Below are 25,332 nucleotides of genomic sequence, written 5' to 3'. Positions count from 1 at the left end.
CAGGTACTTACAGTTAGGTTGGACCATATGAAACGACTGGTTTTTAGGTCAAACACCATCCAATGCTAGTAATTTCTTACGGCTCAAACTAATATGTGCCTGGCAGTATTCTAATTACTTTACACGTGTTCATTCACTTCATGCTCAAAAACCTCTATAAGGTCAGCATGACAGCTGTTCTTACTATATACGTACAGAAACTAGGCTCTAAGAAGTGAAGTAACCTGGCTTCAAATCCAGGAAGTTGGGCTCCGAAGCTCATAGTCTTAACTGCTGTACACTATAGGAATGCAAAAACCAGCTGGGGGCAGAATGCTCCCTCCTTTGGACTCCTCCCGTGTCCCTCAGTCACACAGAGGTTGGATACACGTGTTGGCAAAGGTCTGGCTGAAAGCCATGGAGCAAGGTCGTGCATGAGCTGTGAACCCTGGCCATTCAGGCAGAGAACGGGAGCAGAGCGGATAATATCCAGGCACAGCAGGTCACTGCACTTGCTGAGAAGTGCAAAGAGAGTGAAACCCTCTGGGCTGGCTTTCGTTTCTTACTGCATTCCTATCAAAGAGAATCAAAACACAGTCCTGTGCAGGGAGAAAAGGCCTCCCTCTTTATGATGCTCTTGCGCACTCCTGTATTGCTGTGGTCTTTTGAGATGGGTACGACTGTCCCTGTTTCACAGAGGGGAAAACTGAGGCTCAGAAAGTGAAGTGACTTGCCCAAGAGCACAGAGGGGATACAGAACAGGGCTTAGGAAATGATCCCAGGTCATCTGATTCCGAGTCACATGTGTTTGGCCCCTGTGACACAGCTGCCTGGAATAAAGAAGCAACTGCTGAGAAAGCCCTTTGAAAAGTAAGACAGTGTTACAACATGAAAGCGAAAAGAACTTTGGCAAGGGCAGCTCCCTAGAGCATGGTCAGGAGGTGGGATGGTCAGAGGGCTAGCTTTAACAGCTGGGACTTGGAGCTCAGTCGTCTGCAGTCATAGGAGGCAGCCTTATACCAGGGATTCAGATTTATTCTCATAGGCCACAAGCCCCCCCAACCCTGGTCGGGGTCCCGAGTGTGGTAGATTCAGACCACACTTCCCATCCCAGAACTTCGTCTCTCTGAAGTTCAGACCCTGCGGCTCTAAATCGGGGGCACAGAACTGAATCAAAGTTTGCAGACTTAACTGGCTGCAGGTAAGTGAGACACGCTAGGGTGGGAGGGAGTCCCAGGCTGGGCTGTCCGTGGCGGACTGGAGAGTCCCTGCCAGATAAAGGCGGAGCTGCTGCTCCACGCCACTGTTCGCTACCATGTGGGAACAGGGCTTAGAGATGGCAGATCCTGCAATCTTTTAAAAGAAGGCCAAAGTCTGGATTTCAATTCTGGAATGGTAGCTAGAAGAGTAAGTTTCCAGTTATTGTGCACCATGAAGTAAATGAAGGAGGGAAACACAGTATCAGCTGCCTGCTTCTGTCTCTTGGGGCTTTTTTAGTTGGACTGCATCTTTGGACTCACTTAGGATGGGTAAAAAAGTAAATAAAAAATAAATGCAATAAATACACATGAGTTTATTTCCAAACTCACTGAGTCTCATGGCACACGGAGGTGCCGGGTGACCATGAAGACAGCTGCAGATGAGAAAATGGGGCACTGCTGCTGTTCTCACGTTCTGTGATTTTCACAGTCTCACAAATGCGCACCAGTGTTTACGAGGGAGCCTTGGGGAGGGGGGGTCTCAACTCTGCCGATGTGGAGGCTGCTGGAAATGCAGGTCCACTTTTTCCACCGCGCAACAGTACAGGGGTTTTTATTAGGCAATGCAAATTGTGTTTTTGCATCAACTGTGTTCTTTCTGCCTTTAAATCAGGAGAGGGCACTTGTCTGAGGGACGCAGGGCTCAATGCATCAAGGCACAGAGATTTAAAAGACCACAGAGGCGGTTCAGGTGACTTCCGAGAGGATGCTAGCTCTCTACAGTGAAGCCAGTTTACTGATGGGCAACCCAGAGAAGCAGAACTGAGTGAATACAGCACCCAAACAGGCAACTTCTGTGAGCAGTGGGAAGAGCTCTTTCACGGGAGCCAGAAAATCTGAGAGTCAGCTGCACTCGGCAGTTACCCAGCTCTGTGGCCTGGGCAGGCCAGAAGAATAGGGGTCTCAAACTCAGACACAGCGGGGCCTGGCAGGGCATCGCATGAATGAAGTGCGCCACGGGGCCTGCGGCAAACCCAAGAGAGCACAGCCCCGCCAGTGGGACTGTCTAACCATTTCTAGGCAACTGTTGCCATGTCAGAAGGCTGGCTGGATGTTGCCAGAGCTTCCGCAGTTTTATTCGAATACTCCCCCATGTTAAATGTTAGCTCAAAATTTCAAATACGCCGTGCAGCCTAAACAAAACACAGTCTACAGGCTGCCAGCTCCCAGCTTCAGCGTCAGAGCCCTCCAGAAATCTATTTGCTTAGCTGTGTAGGAGTAGGATGACTGATGGAAGAAGTCTCTGCAACCCTGCCTCCTGGGCGTCAAGCCCCTCCCAACCCCCCCATCTCGGAATGGAGCCTCTAAGGTGGAGGGAAGGGCCGAGGAATGCGCGCAGCACATTCCTCGCTTTGTTTCTCAGGAGAGGCAGAACTTCTCAGCCAAGGCGGCAGGGCCCCCTGACCCCACAGGAGAGAGCTTCGTGAGCCCCGAGGGCTCTGTGGGCAGTGGCTACTCTCCTGCGGACCGACCGTTCCCCTCACCTGACAGACCCAGGCTTTCACTGCTTGTTTGGGTTTGTTCCCAGCTAAAAGAACATTCAGTGCCTTTCAAACGGTGGGAAGAGGCCACCAACACCCACACATGCTCCGAAGCCAGTTTTTCCACAAGGAATGCTCATTGCATTCATCACTAGAAGAAAACTAGAAGGTAACAGATAAACAAAGAAGATAAAAAACCAAAACTCCCACCTCCTGGACATAATCACTGCTAACACTTGGCATAAACAAAGACAAACGTTTCTTAAAGTCGGTCTCCCAGAGGCACTTGCACTGTACCATAGTCTCTTAAGTCAGTGATCCAGGACTGAGGTGGGCAGCTGGGTCAAGTCCTCTTAGGAAATGCTGCTGAAAATCCACCCTGAGAGGGTTTCATTTGCAGGTGAAAACGTCTATGTCCCTCTCTTTTTTTCATCAGCTATTTTCCATTAAGTGCAAGGAATTATGCAAAGCTCTTTCCAGACAGTGTGCCTCATTTCATCCTTCCAACAATGCTACGAGGGGAAGTCTAATATTTCCTCGATGGTACTGCAGACCTGTAGTACAAGGTAAGTAACTCTCCCAACATTACCCAGCTAGTAAACAGCAGGGCCGGGACTGCAATCCCAAGGTCCTTCTGACTCTAGTTCTTAGACGCCTTTTTTTTTTAATCACTTTGTCGGTTAAAAAAAAAAAACTTATTATTTTGAAATAATTTTAGACTTAACAGAAAAGTTGTGAAAACTGCAGAGTTCCTGCATCTTCCTGACCCAGTTTCTTTAAATGTTAACATCTTACATACTCATAGTACAATTATCTAAAGAAGGAAATTAACATTGGTACAAGTCTATGAACTAAAATGACAGACCCTTTGCAGATTTCATCAGTTCTTCATGAAGGTCTGTTTTTTTTCTCTCTAAGATTCAATCCCACATTGCACTGAGCTGTCACCACGTCTCCTTAGTCTTTCCAATCTCTTAACAGTTTTTAGTATCTGTCTTTTATGTTCTGCATTCTTTTGAACAGCACTGCTCGTTTTTGAATCCCATTTGATTTGAGTTTCTCTGATATTTTCTCGTGATTCGATTGAGACTATGCATTTTGGCAAGAATACCAGAGAAGAATATATATCAGGGGATGCACGAATGGATCTTATTACTGGTGATAGTAACCCTCCGTGCTTGGTTAAGATGGTGTCTGCTTGGTTAAGATGGTTTCCCCCTTGTAAAGTTATTATTCTTCCCTTCGGAATTAATAAATACCTGGAAAAAGACAGCTTGAGAGTATGCAAGTATCCTCTTTCTTCTCAAAGTTTTTTTAAAACAAATTTGTGAATAATTTTAAAATTTTGGTAAAATATACATAATATCAAATTTACCATTTGAACCATTTCTAAACGTACAGTTCTGCGGCATTAGGTACATTCACGTAATTGTGCAACCATCACCACTACCCACCTCCAGAACGTCCTAATCTTCCTCAACTAAACCTGTGTACCCGTTAAACACAAGCTCCCCATTCCCGGACAACCACCTTCTACTTTCTGTCTCTATGGATTTGACTACTCTAGAAGCCTCATATTAAGAGAAATCATAAAATGCTCTTCTCAGAGTTCTGCCCTCTAATTTTAGCATCTATTGCCAAATCTCGCTTGCAACAATGACTACTGTGGTGTCCTAATGGCGATTTTCTATTTCTCTCATTCCTTCTACTCATCTGCTTTTGAAGTATTTAACATGTTTCTTTGATTCCCCTAAAGATTTATCAACCAAGTTTATTCTTCTTATTCTTGGAGAGAATTAGCAGAAAGTCCTTCAAATTGCTGATTAATAAAAGAAGGGCGCAGGCCTGTTCTGTATTTGGGCATCAGAAACAGCTACATAACTTGCACGTCCCAGCCCCCAAATAAAAATGTGGGGACCCCTGTTAAAGGATTATTAAGAATTTCAAGACAGTGATAGTAGAGCATTAAACCCAGCAAGACCCTTTCTGGCCTCTAAACCACCGCCTTCCCATGAAGTCAAGCCTGCCGTGCAACCTTCCCTAGCTTCTTAGGACCACCCAGATCCTGGCTGGATCTGCAGAATCCTAAGGAACAAGGAGCTGGGCCTCAGGGTTGGCCATCTCTCAAGATTTTAAGACCCGCCCCCAGGAATCAGGAGGATGGGCTTACTCTCATTCTTTGAAGTCTTTTTTTCCCACTGTTCCATTCAGACGGGAAAGAGACTCATTGCTTCTCTTTAAGTAGCTCAGTACTAGGCTAAAAACAGCTCCCACCGAGTCTCTAGCCTGAGGAGCCCTAGAGTGGAGCTTCCAAGGGCCCCCGACTCTTACCACGATGGAGGTCAGGTCCTCACTCTCAAAGCGGCTGATGGCCTGGTCCAAGGATTTATACATGGCAGCAGAGATGCGCTGGGTGATGAGTCTGTTCAGGTCAATTGATCTGCCCAATAGCTGCATGGAAGAGAGAGAGAGAGAGAGAAGTTCCTTGAGGTTCGCACAGGCACATGGTGACTAAATGCATTGCACTGACAGGAAACTGGACTCAAACTATCACAAACGTTACCAGGACAAACAGGGACTGTATGTAGAAAACGGTGTTGTTAAACGTCCTGAGTGTGATCATTCTATTTTGATGATGAGAGAACGTCCTTGTTCTTAGGAGATATGTGCTGAGGTACCAGGGGTAAAGTGTCATGGTGGCTGCAACTTACTCTCAAATGGCTAAGGAGAAGGTATGCATATTAAAAATATATTTATAAATATATACAAAATATATATTTAAAGTACATTTGCTGTATTTGTGAAAGAGAAAAAAACACATGCATAAGAAAAAGAAAATGAAGCAAATGTATAAAATATGAATAATCACGAATCAGGCTATAAAGTATATGTCTGTGTTTATTGTGTTATTCTTTCAACCAACCTACAGGTTTGAAATATAAAAAGTTGAGGAAAGATACGATTCACTCAGACTGCAGGAACTGGCTCAAGACAAGCTCTGGCACCCTGTGCAATGCTGACGTCCTAAATTTAGCCCTGAGGCTCTTCCTGCATCAGGCCTGTGCCCCAGTGCACAGTCACTGCGGAGCAGCAGTCCTCTCAGCAAAGGCCCTACTGTGTGCCTTTGTAGGGGTGAATTAAAATGCATGAGGAGAAGGGCCTATTACAGGATGGAAAATATAGCTTAGGAACATTTCCACTGTGGTACACGTGGGCATTCTTGCAGATGCTATATAGATAGAGCAATAAACATTTATTGAGCACCTGCGGTGTGCACTGCACCTTGCTATATGCCCAAGGGTTATTCTTTTATTTTTTTCTGCTTCCCTTTTAGAAGAGATTTCCTACCAACTGACTAAAGCCCCTTAGAGCCATCTCGCGCACACACAAAGCCCTCAGGATTAACGTGGCTGATTCTAGCTGCACTGGTGACTGACTGCCGTAATCTTCTGAGAGGCTCGTGGGAGCTCTCTCATGAGCCCCTGCTGTTGGCAGAGGTGAAAATGTTTTTCCTCTTAGGATTCTCCGCTTCTCTTGGATTTCTCATAGAGACGGGAAAACCCGGGGTTTACAGGGTAAACCCTCTCCTCTTTACCCAGGGCATCTTCTCAGCCTCAGCCCTGCTCTCCGTCACCTGAGCTGTCCCCACAAACACACACAATAAGCACACGGGGTCACAGCACACGGGCCATTTCACCGCCGCGTGGCCGACAGCAGGGCTTGGGAGGAGGGCGCGAGGTCTGCTGGAGGATCTGCTATTTTCTCTGCCTGGCTCACATCAACGGTTTACAGCTGGGGTATGTTTCTGAGCTCCTGGCAGCATTTCCTCTACATCTGGGGTCAAATGTTAACAGAGACTCCATGAAAACAAACGATAACCCTGGGTTTAGCCTGCCATGCTTCATTTCAGAGAACCCAGGGTCCTCCTCACTCAGGCCAGCACTGGGCCCCATTAGGGGTAGATTTACCCATTTCTGAACGTCGGTCCCACCTGAAGGAGGTGGGCTGAAGCTTATGATGGGAGGACAAAGGCTTGGGGGGGCCACACTCATCAGAGGTGAGAGGCAGACAGAACTTCACAGCTCTTCTCTCCTGCCCATCCCACCTCCACTGTGGCTTTCGTCACCATACCTGGACATGCCTCTGTTTCAGCAGCGTTTCGTAGCGGTTGGACGGCGGGTACGGAATGATGACTCCGTAATTCTTACATTCGGCCCTAAAACGTTTGTCCAGCAGGACGCTGCAAGGGGTGAGAGTGAGACAAGGCCAGTGAACATGACCACCACTCACATCTACTTCAGATCAGAGCATCAACTCACGAAGCACCCCCTTCTATAGTTTAAATGTTATTTTTTTCTGCTCTAGAGCAAAGGTCTTCAAATTTTTTTCAGCCAAAAAAGCTCAGTAGGTGAAGTAGAATTTTTAAGTTTAAGACAGGCTACACAAAAGTTGAGCTTCTTTTTCCCCCTTTTATTCATTTACCAGAAAAGCAACCAAGAGCATTCCTGGTACATCCCAGGAAACACTCTAGGCACCAGGGTTTGTACCCTCATGGAGCTTACACTCTGGTGAAGACAGACTGATGATAAATAAAGCAGAGGAATGAAATAATTTCAGACAATAGTCAATATCTGCATAGTGTCTACACTTCATGAGGCGTGCGCACACACACACACACACACACGTGTACACAGTCACTTTTTAATCTGAAAACAACCCTATGGACTAGATGTGCTATTACCATCTTCCATCTGAGTCACGGATTGCAGAGTCATGAGTGCTCTGAAAATAATCCAACAGGATCATTTGGTACGAGGAGGTCAGGGAAAGCCTCTCTAAAGAGGTTTTGTTGGACAGACACCTAAATGTTAACACAGGGACGATTCGGGTGAAGAATCTTTCAGGCACAATTAGCCTGGTCCGTGGAGAAAAGGAAAGCTGGCCAGTGTAGGTCAAGGGCAGGGCATGCCGGAGAGCATGGTGCAAAAACGACTTTATGAAGTCAGTCTAGGGGCCAGATCACTTGGGACTGTGGAAGCGACAGTAAAGAGGTAAGGTGTTTGCTAGATGTAACTGAAGCCACCGCAAGGTTTTAAGCAGGAAGGTGGCATCTCCTACATCTACACTGTCCAATACAGCAGCCGCCCACCACCTGAGCCCACTGGGCACTGGGAATGTGGCGGACCCGGGCTGAGATGTGCTTTTAGTATAAAATGCACACTAGCTTTTAAAGACTTAGGAAAAAAGACAATGGAAACCATCTGTTTAAGAACTGTTCACATGTGATTACATGCTGAAATTCGGTTTTAGATGTAACTGGATTATATAAAATATATTATTAAAATTAACTTCACCTGTTCATTTTTCGGTTTTTTTTTTTAATATGCCACTAAAACATTTACAGTCACCTCTGCAGCTCACATTTGTGGCTGCATTGTGTTTCTGATGGACAGCGCTGATCTAGACCATTCTTTCCCTCTCAGGCTTTCTCTGACTCTCCCAGCCTCTCTCAGTCTCCCTCAACTTCCCATATTTTTGAAAACCACAGGTCTTACAGGGAGGGACATAGACTAAGAGTCTTATTTCAGAACAAGTGTTTTGTAAACTAATATACCGAGGACCCAGGGTTTGACAAGTCAGAGTTTGTTATACAGACAATGAATCAGCGTATTTGAAATGAGAATTGCCTCAGAGAAGCTGGAAGCCCAGCTCACTGTTACAACCACACGCAATTCAATCCGGACAATTACAAAGTGACCTCCTGGTCAAAGGCTGTGTTCACTGTGCTTTCCCTGAAATCCTAACTAGATGCTTTCTACACTTTCCATCATTAAGAGCCATTCACTTCATTTAATGCACATTCTGTGTTAACGGAAACTTGTGCATTTATACACCACCTCCTGTCTGAAATGTTATCAGAGCAACTCCAGTTGCTGAAAGCAACACGAAACAAAACCTTACTGTAGAAAGAAAAAAATTAGTAACTATCTTTGAAATGATTGGTTTGTATATTTGGATTTCCAATGAGAAGGGAAATGCCTAATATATATACAGATTAAGGTTTTTCTTGATCAGTATTATTATTGGTTGGAATTCCCAGGGGTCTAAATCAACACACACTGACACCACCAATAAGCCTGCACAACTGACACACCTCTTACCCAGACTTCTTCCCTGGCCTCCTGTCTGGCCTTCCCACTCCCATTCTTGCTCACCTCCAATCCATTCTCGACATTTTTATGTTTTAAGAGACCAGACTTTTAAAAATAAAAATCTAATCAGGTCACCATCGTACTTTGGAAACATCCTACGGTGTCCCATTCCTCCTGGGATAAACGTCTACAAGGCCGTGGGACCTGGGCCCTGCCAACCCGCCCAGCCTCATCATGCAGCCCGCCCCCTCTGCGGTCTGTGAATGACACGGTTACCTGTACTGACTCACGTGAAGTCCCCTCAACAGCCCACGAGGTAGGCGTGCTATTATTAATGATTTTGCTTCTGCCCCAGGGACTTTGCACATGTAGTTTCTTTTGCCGGCCATTTCCTGTCCTACTCGTTACCTAGTTTTACTTATTCAACTCCTACCAACTTCAGAAATGAGCTCAAATGTTACTTTCTCAGGACAGCCTTTCCAGTTACTCACTCCAAAGAATAATTCAGGTTTAACTGGCACATATTCCCATTAACTGTTCCTTCATAGGAACCTCCCCTGTCACCGTGCATTCGCTAGTTTCCACTGCCTGTTTTCCTCACTAGGCTGTAAGCACCAGGATGTCTAGCACCATCTCTGCCTGTTTTCCTTTCTCCTATATTCTAGCAGCCAGTCCAGGCCCATGGAATCACTCAGATTTCCGTAGGTGCTAAAGAAGAAGGGAGGTTTTGCAAGACAGAACCTCGTCTTCCAGGTGGCAATCTTAGGACAGTTTGATGCAGTGCCCGGGGCTCTCCTACCTGCCAGCCATGGCCTTGTAGTAAGCAAAGATCTGGTCCGCCAGCTTGTAGACAAATTGATCAAAACACAAGTTCACCTGGTGGACAGAAAGCAGGAAATGTCAGTGGGGTCTGTCTGGCCTTATTACAGAAACTGGGCCAATTCAAGAGGGCAGTTGGGTAGGAATGCCTGAAGCGTATTGTGGACCAAGATGCTTTGAAGGAAAAAGAAAGGAAGACCTTGTGGCCAAGTAAGTTTCGGGAGTGTGATCCCCCACTCTCAAGATCCGCAGGTAGGCACAAAGAAGGCAAAATTCAAAAAGCTGTTAAGGAACTGCCCTCCTCACTGGTCCCCTCCTCGCTGCTACAAGGTGCCTGTCTGGGACCCAGAGGGGGCCCCTCACCTGACCACGCTGGCACCTGAGCTGGGAGAAACACACTTCTGCCGTTGGTAAGCCACACGGTCTTATTTTGTTATAGCGGCACAAACAGACCAAGGCAGCCCACCGTGTCCCCACAGCCAGAGGTCGGAGAAGCCCAACTCTGGGACAAGGTGGCGAGAACCAAAGGAGGAGGGGTGACTTGCCTCGGCTTCGATCTCATCGTACAGGAACTGCTTTTTAAACTTGGTCAGAGCGTAGTAGGCGCTGTCATTGTACAGATCCAACGGATAGAGGACGTACCTGCAGGGGAAACCAATGCGCGGCAGCTCGCTAACCATCGCTCTTACGGCAGGCTGGTTTGCACTCGCTCGGGAAATCAGAAAAGCCGGGTGAACCAGCGCAGGGTCAGGGAAAGAGACCCTTTCCGCTAAGGTGTTTCCAGCCTCCACTCAGGAATGATTCCCTTTACAGTCTGCCCACAGAAGCCAAAGTCCATGAATGCCGGGGGGAGGGTATAGCTCAAGTGGTAGAGCGCATGCTTAGCAAGCGTAGGGTCCCGGGTTCAATCCCCAGCACTGCCTCTAAAAAATAAATAAATAAACCTAATTACTGCCCTCCCCCCAAAAAAACCCTACACACACACACACACACACACACACACACACACACACACACAAAGTCCCCGAATGTTAATCAATGCCAGGCCTGAAAAAATCAGTCTGAGATGAAAAGCAATTGGGCGGTCATTAAGGACATTAGTTCCCTGACCCCGGGGGAGGATCCTCGTCCCAGTATGGCTCTTATGAGACTGACAACACACAGGAAGGCCAGTTGGGCTGGTGGGCTTCTGAACCTAGCTGCAAGGCTGAGTCACAGCTGGTGTGACTCCATCCTGGATGGGGCTCACAGCCCCATCTGGAAAGTTCTGGAAAGAACCAGGCTCGCTGGCCGGCAAACTGCCCTCCACCTGCACCTCGGGAACCTCCTTGCTGGCCCAGTCCTGCCTCTTACTCCATCATGGAAGGTTCTTTGGTTTCCAGGATGTGGTCTGTTAGAATCCAGGGCATGGACATCTCAATGGGGAACTGGATGCGCCGGCCCATGGTTAACTCCAGGAAGAATTCTCGGAACCAGAGCTGGGAGAGGTCGCAACACTGCTGCAGGGCTTCTGGAGGCGTGGGGGAAAGAGCCTTGGGTTACACGTCGGAAGCACCAGAAGACCTAAGTTCTTCCTGTTTTTTTTGACTTTCATTATTCTTCTTCCGCTGTGCGAGGCACAGAGCAGGCCCTCGTGAATAAGACTTAATCAGGAGACCTGCTGTCCTACACCTGAAGGCCAGCCTAATGTCTGTGTGAAGGACAGTGTTTGTTAAGCTTTAGAGACAGCGGTAGTGCACGGAGGAGGGAGCGGCAGTGATGTTTCAGAGTTCTAGATGCCCCTACAACTTCCATCATGCTCTCACAAAGCCATCCTGAAAACACGCCTATCTAAGTGTCAAAGTCTGTTTGCTGTCAGGGTCAAGACAGATCCACGTGTGCCTGCTTCTACCGGGTCTGCAGCTCCCTGATCCGTCACACGTGGTGATTCTGATTCCTTACTGCCCAGAGACCTTGAAGGCCCCTCCTAGGCTGCTCTCCAGGGACAAGTTTGGACTGTAATACTGACAGACACATCACCCCTCCCAGGACCCTGGGAGGCCGCTCTCCCTCCACTCCCCCGGCCCACCTGCACAGGCATCGCGACAGGACAGGTGGAATGGGGGACACGGGATCGGGGTGCAGCCTGGGAGCCTCCTTTGCTAGGAGCAACGAACATTAATCAGCTCAGAGCTGCTGCTTTACAGCAAAAGGCTGACTCAGTCCCTGCGGGGTCACCTGTTTTTGATCCCCCTTTACTAAGGACTTCGTAACAAATTAGCCACAAATATCTACTAAATTTAGCCAAGTCAGAATAGCTGGACCAAGCCTGGCCTTTCTCAGAGCCCACAGGGAAGTATGCCTTTCTTCCTCTGGGTCAATCATCACGTCTCTTTGGAACTTCCAGCTCGGTAGCCTTAGCCGCTCTGGTTCCCAGAAGCCCCCATCATCTCCCCAGCACGGTGGCTCACCACTGATGTTGAGCAGGTGCGTGAAGAAGAAGGACTGTTTGTGGAAGTCCTCGATGGCAAGGACGATGGGTCCGTCCAGGCTGCTCCGCAGGGTCTTCTTGGAGCCGCTTTTGTCTGCAATGAGCGATTCAAGCATGGTCCGCACCATGTACAGCTTGAAAAAGAGAGTAACACGGGAAGGTCAGGGGCTGGCCCTCCATCCAGGGGAAAAGGCTGCTTTGTGCTGTATTTCTATGCTTTTTTCCTGCATTATCTGTCCTTAAAAAGCACTGTCTTACGGAAGCACCAATTTAGGGTGTAAATTTGGAATGTGTAACCTTCAAGAGGGAGACCGGCCAGCGGGGAAGGAAGTTCTGCCTGGGGCCCGCATCCCTGGGTCCCCTGGCATCCCTGGGTAGGAGGACCTGCTAATACCAGGTCTTTCAAGGCCCAGGTTCCCGCCTGCTCTGCTCGGCCAAGGGCATGGGCATCAGAGGACAATTTCATTCCATGTCACTCTGGAGTCACTCCCTGCTTGATTGGACAGTTGCGCTGGCACCATGGGTGGAGCACTGGACTCAGGGTCAAAAGACTGGGGTTCAAGGCCAGGCACGGCCACTGATTTGCTGTGTGACCTTGGGCAACAAAGTCCCACTCTGGGCCTCAATTTTCTTATCTGTTAACATGAGGAGGTTGCACCAGAGGCTTTCTCCAACCAATCCCTTTCAGCTCTAACATTCTGAGGAACCATGAAATGGGGCAGTAGGATCAGAACAAGCCCCACCCCCCCTCAAGTTTCTGACCCTCATTGCTGAGGGATGGCGCCCTCTGGGGGCGCAAGCTGCATGGCACAGCCTGCCGAATCGCTGGGCGGAGAGCAGGTGAAGGTCGGTACTTACACAGGAGGCCTACTAGACAATTAACTCCTGCTTACAGAGGGCCTTAATGCAAAGGGCGCAAGTGCTAATCTAGATCTTTCCACACCATGTGTCTTTGAATCTTAGGGCTGGAAGGGGCCGTGAGGAGCCAGGCTAGTCCATTCCTGCTGCCTCCTGGAGAAGTGTACCCAACCAACCCAGCCAGGCGGTGTGATACCAGGGATCGGCAGCCTCTTCGGCCCTGTGTGCCACCAGTGGGGTGAAACAAAGCCCGCGGGGACCACTGGCAGGCCTAAGACATAGATGGGAGAGAGGAGGAGGGAGTGGGAGGGCAGGAGAGACAGGGAAGAGGGAGAGAGAGAAGAGAGAGAGAGAGAAAAGCAAGAGGTATTGTATACGGTGGGAAAGCCGCCACGACTGCTAGGGGCCACCTGCCGGCCACCTCTGAGATGCTCCAACCTCCCTCAGACACCACGTCCGTCCTGGCCGCCTCCAGGCTCCTCTCGGACCTCGCCCACCGTGCGCCCGGCCCGGGCTGGGCAGCGCAGCCACGGGAAGGGGTGATGCACCGTCCCCACCACAGCATGTCCCTTCGTGGTAAAGGAACCACCGGGGCTGCCAGTTTATCAGACAGTCCACCCTCTGCAGCCCTGTCGCCGGGCACGGCTGACCATCCCTGAGACTCGAGAGGCACTGCTCGAATGCTGGCCTTTGGAGTCCTCCGAGACAGGATTCTTCAATCCAATCTGTGAAGCTATCAACTGACCTGTATCACATTCTAACCGTCTGAAAGTCCATTCCATTCCTAAGAGGGGAAAGAGTTTCCCCGCCTACTTTTATTGAACAAGGCATTTAATTCACCGGAACGGTCACACCCCAGCTCTGCTAGGCACCACATCTACCGTGCTCCAAAGGCCCTAACAGAGCCCCGGGGTGGGAGTCAGGAGACCTGGTTCTCGTCCCACCATCACCTATGCCTCACCCTGTGACTTGGACAAGTCACTTCCCCTCTCTGGACCTCAGTTTCCCCATCTGTAAAATAGGAGGAGGGGACTGGGACTAGTTTGTCTCCAAGGGCTATTCCAAGCCGACTATCTATGAGTCTGTTAAGTGTGTCTGTGCCGTCTAACATGACTTAGGGGTGTTGGCTGAGGGGGTGTTAACTTGTGACACTGCCTCTCACATTAACTTTATAAATACTTCTCCCTCCCCGCCCCCTCACTCCTCTCTCATTCTCTGTTAGCCCCTCTCTCAACCTTCTCCTTTCCAGTTTCTCTTTCGCCTTGTCCAGAAAGAAACAGCCCTGCCTAGCCCTGCCAGGCCATTCTGGACCGGAAAGTTCCCTGGCCCTTTGACATCGCAAAGAATTCTTTGTAGACGCTTCGTTGAGAAGTTCCGTATCTCTCCAGCAGGCAAGATAAGTGCCAAGCGGCCCGCAGGGGGCGGGCCAAGGGAAGCTAAGACAACAGTGCCGAGAACCCAGCTCGCCCCTGTCCCGCCTCCCGGCCCCCCTGCCCAGACACAGACATACACACAGTGAGGAGGGTCAGGGGTGAGCCTCAGATGGCTCATCTCAGATGGTTCATGGACTCGGGATTTTGGGGATGAGAGAGGTTTACAGGTCACATGAAGTAAGAGTTCCCAGCCTGGGGCTTCAGTGGCCTGTGAGACCTTTAAAAGCTATAATGGGTCTGTATGCTTTTTCCCAATACCTCAAAAAGCCTACCAGAAACCATTTATCCTTAAGTAGGTGGCAAGGATTTAACTAAGATGCCTAGGTCCTTTATTTGTTTTTTGTTTTCCTGTAATTTTACGACCACTTTGAGTAAGCCACGGGCAATCTCTTGTTCAAAAAGCTCTGGTTGGCAACTGAGTATTTCTGATTATCTGACTTTCTCTAAGGGGGCAACGGCCTTTGATACTCGGGATTTGGGGAGGGTGTGGGGAATAACAAAAGAGATCTTTTGTCAGTAACATGATCTCATCCAACGTTTTCATTTACCAGAGAAGATAATCAGAGCTCAGAGAGGTCAAGACACTTGCCCAAGATCACACAGCAAGTCAGAGGCAGAACTTGGGAATTCCCAAGCTAGGAAGTCACTAGAGGGGAAGGAGTCAGGTTTCATTAAAGAGGGACAGGATAAATGCATACAGCTTCCACTTTAAACAACTCCTACACATTGGAACCTGTACTTCACAGGGCTAGGATAACCAGTCCTGCTATTTCCCCCATTTGCCAGATCAGACAACTGAGGCACAAAGAGATTGTGTAACATGCCCGAGATCACACAGGTATCTAGGACTAGAATCCAGGTCTCCTGAATCTTAAGCCAGTGGTCCTCCCTCTTATATCAAAATAAGATGGCAAAATAAGACTAGAGAAGCTGCTTGACCCTGCCCCCTCCTGCCTGAGGACACCCAGCCCCACTGCCCCATGGTCCAGCCAGGATGACCTACCATAGCCTGGCTGGCCTCTGAGTCAGCAGAGCTGGCCTGTGCCTGGAGCCGCTTACCTGTGTGCTGGAGGGCCCCACGGCACGCCGGGGCACCTTGATGTCAAATCCACCTTTGGGGTCCTTCTCTCCTCTCAAGCACGGGTCATTGGGGGGCTCTCGGCCCCCTTCCCAGTCACAGATGGTTTTCCGAATTGCCTGTAGGACACTGGGAAAGACAGAACCAGGACTCAAAAAGGTTTTACCATTGGAAGGAGGCACTGCAAGCCTATTTCTTGAGTCCACAGTGTCCAAGACCATGTGCTTTAAAATTCCCGGGTGCTTGTAAAACGTGCTCATTCCAGGGTCCCACCCCCAGGGATGCTGGCTTAACAGATCTGAGGTACAATCCAGACGTCTGCATTTTACAATGCCCCTCTGATTCTGAAGCCCACTGGCTGGCTGAGAACTCAGCTCTGAGCCCATAAGGCGGGGGAGAACCTGAGTGAGGCAGGATGGAGATTCTTCTTTTTGGTGATAGAACAGTCTCATTAGTCCATTTAAGTCTCTGTATATTTAAAGCTTTAATAATAGCTTACAGGTGTTGCATGCTCACTCCATGATGCTGTGTGCTTAGGTCTACACATGGGTTATCTCATTTCATCATCCCAGTAGCCTATGAAGTAAGTACCATTTATCATCCACATCTTACAAATGAGGGAAACTACGGTTCAGAGAAGGTAAGTGACTCGACTAAGTTCACACAGCTAGACAGTGGTGGATACAGGCTTCAAACGCAGAGATGAAGGCTTAATTCATTCCAAATGTCCAATTTCCTAAAAGGGCCTCCTAGACCTTGCTGGAACTCGCTGGAAGGGCCTGTGTGTGGAAGCTGAATGAGCTGGGACCATCCCAGGCGGCCTGCACCCAGCACCCCCGGAAAGGCCGTCTGAACACCCACCTGATGAGGACGTTCTTCTTCTTCCGCACTGCCTGCCTGAGGGGTTCACGCAGGGTCACCTGGGCGAAGTCCTGCAGGGCCGCGTAGATGGTGTTCCTGATGGCCTGGTTGAAGACACTCTCCATCCTGCCCATGAGCACCTGCAGGCCTTTGATCATGGCGATCACCTGGCCGCGCAGAGATCATGGTCAGGCTCACCCAACCCCGCACACCCGTCTGTCCGGTAGCCTCACCACACCTCGGGAAGGGGGTGCTGGCGGGGACACACAGGAGCATGAGGCCAGCCAGTGCGACTCAGAGCGCCAGTTCACCGCTGGGTGGAAGCGGGTGCCAGAGCAGAAATCAGCAGTCCGCTTCCTTTTGTCAAGGAAGTCCTACTGCAGTGCAAAGGTGTCAGCCCCACTGAGCGTGCGCCTCACCACGAGCTGACTTCCATTCTTGTACCCGCTCCCCATCTAGCCGCTGACCGGTGACAAGTGGCAGCTGGTCCATGGACCAGGTTTTGGGCAGCACTCTGACTTTTAGAGGCCTCTCCACGTACCATGTACCCATGACTATATCGAATAGAACTTTATTTTTACCATAAAATTTCCTGTAGTACTTTTACAATCTTGGATTTTGAAATAATTTGGCCCATTGCTGCTTGAGTGCATTGAATAGAAGTCTTGTCCGGGTAGGTCTCTGTCCTTCTAGGTGCCTCCTCCCTAGCCCCTGACCTCATCTGTCTGCAGAGGTGGGGAGACAGGTGTCTGCGATGCATGTTGCATCACACGGACCTTGGTGCTGTCTGAGATCTATCTGCCTGTGGGGTGTGCCCTCTCCTCTGGGTGCCTTGCAGTTACCACCCCCTCATCCCGAGGAAGGGAGGCGTACATGTACGCAGCTGCTTTGCCTGTTTCCCAGTGGGAAGTTTCATGGGATGAAAGAGGAACAGGGAGCCTGGTGTGGCCTTGGATGGAAGCCATATTATTCTCTGGTCCAGCTTTACTAGCAACAAACTTGATCCTTGGCCACCATCAGCCTCAAGTGTGAGCTTCTAGATTAGCTCAGTATCCAGAGCGGAAAGCCTTGCCAGACCAGCCTTCTGACAACCGTCATGCTTGTCACACCCATCATGACGTGTTCGACTTCCTCCCTCTGCACCAGACTGTAAGCACTGCAGGGGCGAAGCCTGGCAGGCTGTGTATGCCCCCATCCCCGGGGTTTGGGTCCCTAGTGGGTCCACAAGAGATTTTTGTTGAAAAGCAATGAACAAATGAACCAACGAGCTTCAATGCTAAGCCTTTATCTTCCTCTAAAATGTAAAGGAAGAAATAGAACATTTGTGGCAGGGGAAATGGTGAGAATAGAGTTCAGAAGGTGAGGATTTTCAGTAGAACCAACAGTCTAATGGTTTTGCTGAAGAGAACCTTTAGTGCAAAAATAACGAGAGAGAAGCTCTGAAGGAACGTTAGGTCATAAAAGAATCTGGGCTCCTGGCTGGCAATGAAACTAGGAAATAAGGGACAAAAGGACAAGATAATGGAGATGTTTCAGAATAATCCCTAACACAGAAGAGCATGCAGACCTGTTAGACTCGAGGGAAAAATCTTTTCCGCTTTGGGCTGGGCAGAGATTTCTTAGCTAGGACACACACAAAAAAATCATAAACCATAGAGTAATAGATAAGTTTGGCTTAATCAAAATTAAAAACAGTTGCTTCTTAAAAAGCACCCCTAAGAAAATAAAAGGGCAAAGTCACCGATCAGAAAAATGATTTGCAGCTTATATGTGACTATGGACTTGTATCTAGACTACATAAAGAAGTCTCACAATTCAATAGTAAGAAGACAGAATTTTTGAAAACGGGCAAAAAATTTCACCAGATAATCACACTTCACAGAGGAGGACATATGAATGGCCTGTAAGCACTCTGACATGCAGTATCGTTCCTCTTCGGGGCATTAGACTAGAACCAGCTTTTTAGAAGCAACGCTAAACACTAATGGGAGAATACCTTCAACATTCTGGGGAAAGTTATTTACAATCTAAAATTCTTTATCTAAAATTAATAAAATAAGGTACATAAAATTCTGTATCTAGCCACTCACTATGAGTGAAGTCAGAAATAAAATACTTCGGGCATTCACGATCTCAAAAATATCTTCTCCCATGACCCCTTTCTTAGAAAGCTGTTGGTGGATATTCTCCATGAACGTAAAGGGAGAGGCAGCCCTGGGCTCCAACACAGGGGGAGACAGACAGAATTCCCGTCGTACGCATGAGGAGATGTCTCAGATCAGGAGGTGAACAGCAGATCGAGAGGCTGGCTTTAAAAAAATGGCAGGAATGGCTCCAAGGGAAAAAGAGTAAAGGCGGATGGGTGTAGCTCAGTGGTAGAGCACGTGCTTAGCACGCACAAGGTCCTGGGTTCAATCCCCAGTACCTCCATTAAAAAATAAGTAAATCTAATTACCTCCCCCCCCAAATCTAAATAAATAAATAACAAAAAAAATTTTTTAAGAGTAATAAAATTCATAAAATAATTATTGTGATCAGCTATTTTGTAGGAAGTTTTACACGATGTATGTTTGAGGGTTCCTTTTCGATAGGACCATAGACAACCTAACAAAAAAAATAAGTCATTGTTAACTCTAGGAAAAGCAACAGTTGTACCAGACAAGAGATGTGTTCGCATGAGACCACATGACTTAGCCTGGAACAACAGTTACTCAGTTACAATAATAATGCAGAGCAAATACGAACTTCATCAAACAGTGTGAAATCACCACTTTGGGAAGATGGGAGAAGGGAAGGGGATGTGCTTGAGGCTGGGGTCGGAGGTAGAGACAAAAGAACTAAATCCTTTTTTACCCAAAATAGGAAATCAATAGGAAATCAACAGTAGGAAATCAACAGAAAATGCCACAAATTGAAAAACCCAAGAACCTGTCAAGGGAAGTACAGAGATAAATAAATACTGGAAGAAACAGCTTAATGAGGTGAGGTGTTTCCTGTTTGGGGATTCAGGGACGAGGGAGGTGCAGGTTACTACTATTTTGGTTTTGTTTTACTGTTGTTAAGTGCCACATAGAATTACTTTTCTTAAATTTATTTTCACACGTTTTACTAATAAAATAAAAATTATAAAACCTCTCAATGTATAGTAAAGTAAGGGCGAGAAGGAAATAAAGCAAAAACGTCACTGGTGGATAACTTTCTGAGGTTGTGGGAAGGTGAGGGTCGGTGTGGGGTTGGGAAGAGTCTTTCTTAAACTACCTGCAGTGCCTACGGATTGCTTTTACTAAGAAAGGTGTAAACCGTTTTACAAAGTTGCACATCCTCTCTGACTGTAAGCCTCACTTTAAGTGGGCTTGAGGAGGACTTTCTCCCCCAGTGACGGTGCCTGGGAGACTGTCCCCTGGGCGGACTATTGGCAATGGAAGTGCCAGGGGGTCAGGACCACTCAGCGCAACGTCACGCGTGATTACAACCTGCCTCCTGCCTGACATCACCCCCCTGAGCCTCAGTCCTCTAATGTGCAGCCTGGAGATCTGCTAAAGAGCAGCACAGCCCCTAACACGTGTCTAACGCTTATAGCCTTCACAGCTCATCCACGCCATTATCTCTGGAATTACTCTTTGATTCTCAACAATGCCGGGAGGGAAGGGGGAAGAGATTATTGACTCCATTTTACAAAGAAGCTGATGCTCTGAGAGAAGGGCCCTGTGCTAGCCATCTGGGTCTTTGACTTCGAGGCTTCAGATGGTCATGAGAGAGGGAGCAGCCACTCACAACCTAGTATGAATGAGCCCCACCACCCTCGGCATCCCCACAATGGAAATACCCTTTTGTGAACAACAAAAGCAGATCAGAAGGTTCTAAAGCAGGAAGTAAGACTCCTCCCTCCAGAAATGACTGTTAGTGGTTTGGTATACATAAATATACATACTTATGTCCTTCAGGTTTGAGAAAATGTGCAGAAGTATATTAATTTTAGTATAAATTGCATCATCTTACATGCTGTTTTTTAACTTTTTTAATCCTAACAATATACTGTGCATCCCTTTTCATGTCAGTACATCATTTTAGTGGCTGAATAGTATTCAACGATAGAACTGTACCTTCATTTATTTTCCCTTGTCCATACTGAAGGACATCTCTGTTGCTTCACATATTTTGGAATTGTAAACAATAAGGCAATAAATATTGTATGTCTCTGCATAGTTGGCTTATTTCCCTGAGATATTCTCCCCAGAAGAACTTTTGAGCCAAAGGGTATGCACATTAAAAATCTGAATGCGTATGATCAGACTGTCCGCATAGAATGATTGTAAAATGTAGACTGGACAGGCAAAGTATCTGAGAAGGTCTGCTTCCCTCTTCAACCAGCAACAGACGGCCCCTGTCTTCTGCATCTTTTCCATCCTAACTGGTCAACACCACATCTCATCTTGGTTTCGGTCTGTAGTTCTCCGGCTGTTTATCCATTTGTATATTTTTCTTATCTCTTTTGGCCATTTGTTTTGTTTCCTCTGCTATTTCTAGGGGACTGATGCTTCCTTTCGGATTTTTAGGAACAGAATGAGTTTCTCACTGTCTCTGAATGACAACCATGGACAGGGGCGAGTGCAGGTGGGAGGAGGGGGCAGGGAACTGCAGCCCCACGCCCGAGCCCGAGCGGCGGCCTCGGGGCCGGGGAAGCAGTGCGGGGAGCGGGCACCCACCTCGACGAAGGCGAACTTCTCCTCGCTGGTGTAGTTGTAGCGCGTGGCTCTCTCGTACTCCTCGGCCGTGCCAGGGCAGTCCTTGTTGCAGAACTTGTCTGTGGGGTGAACCAGCTTCCAGGAGTACTGCGGGGAGGGGAGAGACCCAAATGGCCATCAGCAGGTAAGCACATCAAACAAACGTGGTGGGTCCGCGCAGTGGAATATCACTCAGTCATAAAAGGGAAGGAAGTACTGAGCTAAGCAACAATGGACAGACCTTGAAAACATGAAGTAAAAGAAGCCAGACACAAATAACTATATACGATACGATTCTACTTATAGGAAATGTCCAAAACAGGCTAGTCTACAGAGCCAGAAAGGACACTGCCCAGGGCTGCGGGGATAGGTAACGGGGGGGTGACTGGACAGGGTTTCTTCTGAGGTGATGAAAATGTTCTACGTTTGACTGTGGCTGCACAACCCTGGGAATATACTAAAAATCAATGAATCCACATTTTACTTTTTTTTTCTTTTTACTTAACAATGTTCCCTGAAGTTCTCTCTGTGTTAGTACGCAGAGGCTTCACCCACCTCCTTTAATGGCTACACTCACTCCAGATTGTACAGCTGTATTACAGTTTCTTTACCTACTGAAGGACACATAAACGGTTTGCCATTTTTCAGCATTGCAAATAATATATAGCAAATATTCTTTAAAAATTTTCTTTTTAATTTTTAATGGAGGTACTGAGGATTGATCCCAGGACCTTGTGCATGCTAAGCACCTGTTCTACCACTGAGCTATACCCTATTCCCTTAATCTACGTTTTAAATTGATGAATGGTGTGGTGAATTATATCTCAATAGAGCTGTTTAAAAAAAGGGTGCTGGGGAGAGATAGATGCTGAGTGGGCAGAGGTTAGGACGGAGGGGACTGGGGGGGCTCAGCTCTGGGACACCTACCACCTCCATGACGTGGGCACTCCACTTGGACAGGAGCTGCAGGCCCCGCAGAGCCAGGTCAAAGAGCTCGCGGTACTCCTCGTCTGACTTCTGGCTGTCCAGCCCGGAGCCCGTCACCACCTGGGGAACATCAGCCGTCACCCTCACCCTCCATGCACTTGGCACTTTCAAGCCTTATTTCACGGATTGCCTCCAAAACACTGCTATTATTATACCCCTTGACCGACAGAATGAGGCTCAGACAAGTGCCTTGCTGAAGGCCACTTGGCTTGTAAGTGATGAAGGGTTCAAATCCAGGTGGCGTGACACAAGAGCCCCACTCACGATCACCCTGGTTTACTGCAGAGCAGTGGCTTTTAAACTTTTTTGTCTGCAATTTATGGTAGGAAGTATGTACTAACTCAGGAACGTACCTACTGAGAGGTATTCAATATAGACATGAAATGACATTTTTCATGAAGCAACTTTCTTCTTAATACACGAGATGCTGACTTTCTGTTCCCGTACCAAAATGCTAATCTGAAACCACTAAATTGATCTCACAGCTCATTAATTAGAAATGACTCACTGACCGAAAAGCACTGGTGAAGATAAACATGAATTTGATGTGAAATATGTAAGCACGTGCCTGTGCAGAGGTATATGTGTCTGTACATGTGTTATGTATGGAACAGGCAAGGCACATACAGACGTATGGAGCCAGTCCTCATCATCTGTGAATTCTGTATTTGTGAATTTGCCTACTCACGCGCTCAAACTTACTTGTAATCTCAGAATCAATCCTTGCTGTGCTTGCTCCGTCATTTGCAGAAATGCACAGAGTGGCAAAAAGAAATCTGAGTCATGTTGCCAGCTGGGACTGAACAAGGCTCTGCCCTCTTGTTTCAGCCCATACTGCTGTCCCTTCCCTGGTCTACGTACTGCCATGTTTCCCACAGTTTTATTCTTTTTACTGGTGATTTCACTATTTAAAATGGCCCCACGCACAGCGCAGAAGCCCTGCCTGTGAGAAAGAAGGCTGTGATGAGCCTTATGGAGAAAATACGTCTTTTAGATAAGATTTGTTCAGGCATGAGTTACAATGCCTTTGGCTGTGAGCTAATGTTAACAAACCAACAACACATATTACACAAGGCAGCTTTAACAGGAATGCAGGTAAAACAAGGTTATATACTAAAAATCAGCTGACGGAAACGTTGTGACCAGAGGCTCGCAGGAACCTACCCTGTGCTTTCCCTAGGAGCAAGGGTTTAGCACTTGCTGATTCAGCGTTCACGGCCACTTTTAATACAACTGCTGTGAATAACGAGAATTATCTGTATATACACATCTGTGAAGTGCATAATTTAAAAAATAGCTCTGAGCCAGATTCATTCTTAGATCACACACACCCTTGACTCCTTGAGTGAAGGAGTCCTCAGTACTTAAACTCTTCCCACAGCTGATGTTCTACTGATCGGCACGTATGGTTAAGAAAGCCGAAAGTCTGGGCTGGACTCTGGTCCATGCCCACCAGGGACCTTCCTGATAATGTGGGTCACTCGTGTGATAACCACACCGCCTGCATTTATTTGTCTGACCGTCCTCATTTCAAATATGTTTGCCCTTTGATCAAAGACATTTCCCTGGTTTGGGTTTGGGAAGTGTAACTCTGGCTTCCAGCCACATGGTGGAGCCAGAGAGCAAATGTGGGGTCCTGCAGTCATCCAGGAGCCGGGGGTGAAAAAAAAGAAATCCATATTTACTAAACCAACATATATATTCACTACAAGGGTTTATATAGAAAGAGAGCCAGAAGGACCTATACATCCAAATGTTAATCACAGTTGGTTCTGGGTGGTAAGATTTTTCATGATGGATTTTCCCTCCTTCTGCCTATCTGTATTTTTTCCTGAGGTTTATGCACTCATCATGTTTCCCTATTTAAAACAAGAAGAAAAGAGAAATCCAGTGCCAGTAAAAATATAATTAGTGGGATTACAGGAGATTGTTTTGACCTTCTTCTGCCCTAACTGCATTTTCTGGCTTGTTACAATGATGATTTATTATCGCACAGTTTCAAAATACTTAGTTGGTGTTATGAGCACGATTGTTCAGAATTTTGTTTCTCTTGCCATCCAGGGTGGAGATGGTTTGGATCATGTACCGACTACTGACAATTTCTGGGCTCTTACTATCTCCTAGGCACAAAGCATTTACGCATGCATCATATTGTTTAATCCTCTCAATGAACCTTTCTGGATACTATTACCCCATTTCGCAGAGGAGGAAACTGAGGCTCAGAGATGTTGAATAACTTGTGAAGGTCAGCAGCAGAACCACAATCAAACCCAGTTCTGCCTGGCTCTAAAATCCAAGCTCTTGGCCATTCTGCCCTCCAGTCTCCAATGTGCAGTCCCTCACTCCTGTTCTCCATGACCTCTATCAGCATTTCTTTCCGGGCTGGTCCTTAGCCCTTCTCACCCTGGACCCACTCGGGCCTCCATCCCAGCAGCCAGAGCGAGCTCACCTCACTGTTGCTGTAGCGAGCGAGTTCGGAGATGAAGCGGATGTGGTCATCCCGGATCTGAACCATCTGCTCGCAGATATTGTACTGGGGGCTGATGCTGCTCTGGGTGCACGTCCACCTGGGCAGAAAATCAAGGGGTTGGAGTGCGTCCTGGCTTTAGGTGCCTGGGTGGGTAGGCTCCTTCCATTCACTAGATGCTCCCGGTGCTCGGCCAACGTGGCCGGCTCCCCTGGGTGGAACCAAGAGGTGTCCCAGCCACCAGCAAGAGAGCCCGCTAAATCCTGCCGTGGGGATTGCAGGCTGAGTGGAATAGCCTTTCCTTCTCCTTCCTAGGCCGGGCCTCCTCTAAGACCCCAACACAGGCTTTTCCAGATACCCAGAGTCCACAGTACTTACCAGTCATGAGAGCGAGAAGGGACTTGGAGCCTGTCTAGGGCTACAAAGAGCAGGGATTTGAGCACAGAAGCAGCAAAGTGGGTGACCTTCCAAGCCTGTCTCCTGACCCTGACAGCACCCCGTCCTGTGGTTGAAGCTGGCTTTGGAGGGGTCCTTGGGCGGGACTGGGGAAACCGAAGGGGACTGTGCCCCGTCTCCCACAGTGAGCTCTCCACGGGGAGGGCAGCCGCACCGCCCTGAGAGGCGCCGCTCTCCCTCTCTCTTTCTCCCTCTTTCTCTCCCCCCACTCCTCTTCTTCCCTCTTCCTCCCTTCTTTCTCCTCAACCCTTTCCTCAGCTGTTTTGAAAGAGATCATGAGGAACACATCTCGAATTGGAGAGGAAATG

At 48.0% G+C, this 25,332-nt stretch overlaps 1 protein-coding gene and 1 long non-coding RNA gene across 3 annotated transcripts in view; one reads left to right on the top strand and one right to left on the bottom strand.

Annotated features, from left to right (window-relative positions):
• CYFIP2 (cytoplasmic FMR1 interacting protein 2) overlaps positions 1-25,332 on the bottom strand; it is a 108,275-nt gene that overhangs the window by 50,353 nt on the left and 32,590 nt on the right. For both annotated transcript variants that reach the window (XM_032477191.1, XM_032477192.1), the window contains exons 11-21: positions 24,551-24,668; positions 22,042-22,161; positions 21,097-21,222; positions 16,391-16,557; positions 15,511-15,658; positions 12,141-12,294; positions 11,044-11,200; positions 10,236-10,332; positions 9,671-9,747; positions 6,851-6,959; positions 5,051-5,170 (exon numbers count right to left, since the gene is read on the bottom strand). In XM_032477191.1, coding sequence (XP_032333082.1) covers positions 5,051-5,170; positions 6,851-6,959; positions 9,671-9,747; positions 10,236-10,332; positions 11,044-11,200; positions 12,141-12,294; positions 15,511-15,658; positions 16,391-16,557; positions 21,097-21,222; positions 22,042-22,161; positions 24,551-24,668 — 1,393 coding nt within the window. The remainder of the gene's footprint in view (positions 1-5,050; positions 5,171-6,850; positions 6,960-9,670; positions 9,748-10,235; positions 10,333-11,043; positions 11,201-12,140; positions 12,295-15,510; positions 15,659-16,390; positions 16,558-21,096; positions 21,223-22,041; positions 22,162-24,550; positions 24,669-25,332) is intronic.
• LOC116662796 lies at positions 1,047-6,642 on the top strand. The gene is made up of 3 exons (XR_004318849.1): positions 1,047-1,180; positions 3,156-3,285; positions 5,649-6,642. It is a non-coding gene; the product is annotated as an uncharacterized LOC116662796 (long non-coding RNA).

Source organism: Camelus ferus, chromosome 3 (assembly GCF_009834535.1).
Source record: "Camelus ferus isolate YT-003-E chromosome 3, BCGSAC_Cfer_1.0, whole genome shotgun sequence".
Taxonomy (NCBI): Eukaryota; Metazoa; Chordata; class Mammalia; order Artiodactyla; family Camelidae; genus Camelus; species Camelus ferus.
Note: the sequence above shows the minus strand (reverse complement) of the source record. Positions and strands in the feature narration are given on the sequence as shown.